Raw genomic sequence first — 5,615 nt, 5'->3', positions numbered from 1 at the left:
TAGCCAGGATGGTCTCGATCTCCTGACCTCGTGATCCGCCCGTCTCGGCCTCCCAAAGTGCTGGGATTACAGGCTTGAGCCACCGCGCCTGGCTTCTGTCTTCTTTTAAACAGTTCTCTGTGCTAAATAGTTCGTCACATATTCTGTCTTTTATTTTCTGGATTTATCACAGCACTGAGCCCAGTGCCTGCCTTCCTCACAGTAGGTTCCCAATCAGTGTTGAATTAAATGAAATCCCCCCTTCCCCATTCCATTCAGAATCATGTCTTCTATCAACATAGCATGGATCCTGAGCTAATTGGAATCACTATAACATGAAACTTTTCATTTATATCAGTTTTCTATTGCTGCTGTAACACGTTACTGCAAACTTAGTGGCTTAACACATTTATAACCTTATAGCTCTGCGGTCAGAAGTCCAAAGTGGGTTTCATTTGTTAGCAGTGCTGAGTTCTCTCAGGAGGCTCCAGGAATTGCCCCCTTGCCTTTTCCAGCTACTAGATGTGGCCTGTATCCTTGACTCGTGGCCCCTTCCACCGTCTTTAAGGGCCCTTCTAAGGCAGAAGGTCAGAGTAGAGAGATTTGAAAAGGCCCGGAGTGTGGCCTCTTCAAATCACTCTACTCTGACCTTCTGCCCTAGAAGGGCCCTTGTGATTACACTGCTCCCCCCGGATAATCCAGGATAACCCCTGGTTCAAGATCCTTAATTTAATCACATCTACAAAGTCCCTTTGACCATGCGAGGTACATAGTTGCAGGTTTTGGGAATTAGCTTGTGGGCATCTTGGGGTCATTATTCTGCCACACCTTCCAAGTCTCCTAAGCCCCTTAAAGGGTAACAATTCCATTTTTAAACAATCATCCAAAAGCCTCACATTTACTAATCACATACATGTTCAGTTCCAAGAACTTTCCTAGATCTTGACATTTATTGCCTCATTTGTCTTTACAACAACACTGTGATCAAGATAATTGTATCAGTTTTATTGAAGAAGAGTCTGAAACCCTATCAACAGAATCCCCCAGGTAGTAAGTATCAGTAAGTATCAGGCCAAAACTCTGGCTCCCAAGAAAATAAATAGCAATAGAAAAGCACTTTGGTGGTTGATGGTCATGGTGGCCCAAAAGTTGCCCCTAATATCTAGCCTAGATTGTTCTGGGCTTTTTATTGTCTGCGTGTTCATGAGATTCAGTCTTCAGTCTTCAGGCTGCGGAGGGCTGAAGCGGTCGCATAGGCTGACTTTTTGTGGAGGAAAAAAGCAAAATAATAACAATAAGGCCCACCTTTCTCTATATCTGAAACGTGAATTGAGTACCTTCTAAGTACAGGGAAAAGTATCAGATCCCTGGCCTCAAAGCACAATTCCTGTTCTCATGGAGTTCAATTAATTGGGAAGACAAATTGAGAATCTTAGAGCAGGGGTCTTCAAATATCAGTATACATTGGAATAATCTGAGGAAACATATTAGAAATGCAAATTCCTTGATCCTGAAACCAGAGATTCTGATGTGTAGTAGATTTGGGATGGAATCTGAGTTTTTAGCAAGCTCTACCGCCAACCCCTAGTAATTCTGATACAGGTGATCCATGGTCATAGTGCGAGGAATCCTGCCATAGAATAGGTGCAAGAGTGGTAGCTGTAGCCATTATAGGTGGACACCACGTGCACACATCTACCAGATGCCTCATTTACTTGGGTTATTCCCTTTAGTCTGCAAGGAATGCCAGGACCAGCCAGGGTCCAGTGCTTGAACCTGGCCATAGGGTGTAGGCATAGGTCTTAACCAGACACAGACCATTCTAAGTTGGGTTTTCTGCAGCACTCTCATTCTGAAATATCTCTTTATTGTCCATTTGTCTTAACTGACAAATATATAGGACCAGTTTGTTACTTTGTCTGATTTTGTAGCTATAGCAGTATCGATCTTATTTTCCTAATTGATCTTATTTTCCTAATTGTCACCTTCTTTTAAGAATCCTTGCTGAGGTAGGGGGTGGAAATCCTTGCTAAGCTTCTAAAACTGGGGGAATCTCCAATTAGGTCTAGGATTTTGTGGTCTCATATCAGTGTTTTGCTTCTGAGGTCTTTCATGGTACAGAGATGGGGAAAGTATTTGTTGGGGGTTGTATCACATGAGCAAAGTCAGGGAGATGAGAAAATGCATGGATATATTCAGGAAATAATGAGTAGCCAGTTGGGTAAACATATTTATCCATCTAAGGTAGGGTGGAACACCTTGAGAATGGTCATAGGAATTTATTAGAAACCATCACAAGTTGGTCTGGGGATCTAGAAGCTGAGTGAATGTGGCCTGTGGATTTCAGAGCAGTTGGCGGCAGTGCCAGAGTTCCGGGGACTTGGGCCCCTCTTCAAGTCCTCGCCTGAGCCTGTGGCCCTCACTGAGTCAGAGACGGAGTATGTCATCCGCTGCACCAAACACACCTTCACCAACCACATGGTTTTTCAGGTGAGCAAAGTGGGCTGAGGCCCTGCTGGGGCATGCGCCCAGGGAGTTGTCCCAGGTCTGGCAGGTCCTTTAGGGACATGGGTCCCCACACTGTGTTGGTTGGGAGCCCAACTTGATGACAGGATGTGTCCCCAACATGCCTGTCTCACATGTCTCTTGACCCAGGGCCTCCATGGCTCCTGATTATCAGCATGGAGACAGGGAGCCTGGGGCAGGGGGACTGGGATGGGAATCACCTTGGTCAACAGGAAAGAGGTGGGACCTCCTGGCTCTTGCTCTGCTGCATGGCTCAGACCTAGAGCAATGTTTAAGCTCCCCTCTCTAACCTGTTCAGTTTGACTGCACAAACACACTCAATGACCAGACCTTGGAGAATGTCACAGTGCAGATGGAGCCCACTGAGGCCTATGAAGTGCTCTGTTACGTGCCTGCCCGGAGCCTGCCCTACAACCAGCCTGGGACCTGCTACACACTGGTGGCACTGCCCAAAGAAGACCCCACAGCTGGTGAGCCCCTCTCCAGATACCACCCTATCCTCATGGGAGCTCATGGGATCAGGAGGTGGGCGACTGGGCACCAGCTGTTTGAGCTTCAGCTCCTTGATTTCAGTCCCAAGAAGAAGAATAGCTGAGTCCCAAATGCTCTTCTTTAAAAAATTTTTTTTAAAGAGACAGGATCTCACTAGAACTCATGACTTGACTTTCTTGTCCTACAAGGTGACGCCCTCTGTCCAGCTTTGTAGGATTGTATGGCTTGTTGCTGCTACTAATAACATAGCAGGGGCCTAGAAAGCAGGCTGTGACCCCTGCCTGCTTGTTCCCTGCAGGAGGAGCCCGTCCCCTGCAGTCTGGGGACTTCCTAACTACCCAGCCTCTCTTCCCCACAGTGGCCTGCACATTCAGCTGCATGATGAAGTTCACTGTCAAGGACTGTGATCCCACCACTGGGGAGACCGATGACGAAGGCTATGAGGATGAGTATGTGGTAAGAGCCTGGTGTCAGGAAGCTCAGTTTTGTGCTGAGGCTGCGAAGCAACTCCCTTCAGGAACTGACAGACAGACTGGGGCTGTTTTTGACTTTTTAGGTCTTTAAAATTTTATTTTATTATTTTATTTTATTTTATTTTTTAAAATGAAGTTTTTCTCTTGTTGCCCAGGCTGGAGTGCAATGGCACGATCTCGGCTCACTGCAACCTCTGCCTCCGGAGTCCAAGTGATTCTTTTGCCTCAGCCTCCCGAGTAGCTGGTATTACAGGTGCCCGCCACCATGCCTGCCTAATTTTTTGTATTTTTAGTAGAGACAGGGTTTCACCATGTTGGCTAGGCTGGTCGCGAACTCCTCGCCTCACGTGATGCACCTACCTTGGCCTCCCAAAGTGTTGGGATTACAGGCATGAGCCACTGCACCTGGCCTAAAATAACTTTTTAAAATTATGGAAATACATGTTCATGTGTAAAAAGAAAACTTGGGAAATACAAAAACAAAATACAAAACAAAAGTATGAACAACAGGAAAACATTACTCATAATCTTCAGAGTTACTTTTGGGGGGCAGTGGTATAATTGGAATCATTCTTACAATGTAGACCTTGCTATTTTAAAACCAGTGTATTTTCCAGTGTCATTACAAATACTTCATAAACACAATTTTTTTTAGTGGATTTAAAATACTATATACTATGTCAAAACTTGATTGACCTTTCACTCCTTGAATGTTGGGCATTTGGATTTCCATATTTTCACTATTTATAATGCTGCACTAAATATCCCTTTAGATACAAATTTTTATCTGCATTTTAGATTATTTCTTTAGGATAGATTCCTAGAAGGAGAATAATTGGGTCAAAGGGTAAGCATGATTTTAAGACATTTTGATTCCTTTTGTCAAATGCTTTCTGGATACGTTTGACCTGTTTGCTGTGCTGGGCAGTCCTTTCATGCACTGGAATAGCCCTTCTAAATTATCCTATCTTAGCTCGATGGAACTAAGTACAGGATCCTTCTGGGGTCTGACTTTGGGGCAGTGGCTCAGGGCCATCTGAGTGCAGACCATTATGCTCAGCCTGTGGATGGGGATTGTTACAACTTCTCCTGACTAGAGGGACAGTCATGGTGGAATACAGCTGACATTCGCCATTGTGTCATCCTAGAGTCACAGTTGAGGATGGATGGACCTTCCTTAAGCTGGAAATGACCCTGAGGCAGGAGCTGCTTTAAGACCAAGTGAGCTCCTTGAGAGAGCTGGGTCTGTTTGAGCCCACCCAGAGATGATAAAAAAAAAAAAAAAAGAGCTGGGTTGAAGTTGTATTTATATACACTGTAAACATCCACAGGAGTAGGGCCTCGGTGAAAATCTGATGGGAGAATGAATGGGGAACCTTCATGTAGACTCAATTGGGAGTATTATGTGTCAAGTTCAGAGAAGACACAGCTGAAATGGAGACAGAGATTCAGGATCTGTCAAATCCAGAGGACACAGCTGGGGTAGGAGGTTTCTGCTAGTTTCTGCTGAACTAGAAACAGCTGCTGCTCCTGAAGAGCTCATCATCCCCTAGAAATGACAGGCATAGGAAGCAGACCTCTGAGAATGCTATGTAATTCCCTGTATGCCAGATCCTGGAAGCACTGACACTAGGCAGGCTTAGAAGAGATGATCTCACAGCAGGCAGCTCTAGGATGAGTTAGTAGATTGGTACTTGGGATTAGGGCATTTTCTGTTGAAGGGATATCACTTGCCTGTGGGCACCTCAAGGATAGGTACCTGGTCAAGTTGTTTTGTGTCCCCAGAGTCTAGCACAGTCCTCAGTGCTGAGCAAGCACCTGCAGAAAGAGTTGCAGGAAGGGATGTGTGGATGAGTTCAGAGCAGAGTGTGTGGATGGGTGCTTGATTTCTATCTCCATCTCTCCAGCTGGAAGATTTGGAAGTTACTGTAGCTGATCACATTCAAAAGGTCATGAAACTGAACTTCGAAGCAGCCTGGGATGAGGTAGGGGATGAATTTGAGAAGGAGGAAACATTCACCTTGTCTACCATCAAGACACTTGAAGGTAAAATCCTGGGAATGCCATCTCTGGCCTACTTGCCATTCAAGATCTTTGGGTACTGTTGAAGTGCTCATACCTTTTCTTTTTTTTTTTTTTTTTTTT

At 45.1% G+C, this 5,615-nt stretch overlaps 1 protein-coding gene across 1 annotated transcript in view; it reads left to right on the top strand.

Moving 5' to 3' along the window:
* Positions 1 to 5,615, top strand: part of COPG1 (coatomer protein complex, subunit gamma 1) — a 31,506-nt gene that overhangs the window by 21,711 nt on the left and 4,180 nt on the right. The window contains exons 15-18 of the mRNA XM_011950848.1: positions 2,327 to 2,469; positions 2,804 to 2,975; positions 3,356 to 3,453; positions 5,378 to 5,516. Coding sequence (XP_011806238.1) covers positions 2,327 to 2,469; positions 2,804 to 2,975; positions 3,356 to 3,453; positions 5,378 to 5,516 — 552 coding nt within the window. The remainder of the gene's footprint in view (positions 1 to 2,326; positions 2,470 to 2,803; positions 2,976 to 3,355; positions 3,454 to 5,377; positions 5,517 to 5,615) is intronic.

The sequence above is a fragment of the Colobus angolensis genome, unplaced genomic scaffold (assembly GCF_000951035.1).
Source record: "Colobus angolensis palliatus isolate OR3802 unplaced genomic scaffold, Cang.pa_1.0 Scaffold31, whole genome shotgun sequence".
Lineage (NCBI taxonomy): Eukaryota > Metazoa > Chordata > Mammalia > Primates > Cercopithecidae > Colobus > Colobus angolensis.
Note: the sequence above shows the minus strand (reverse complement) of the source record. Positions and strands in the feature narration are given on the sequence as shown.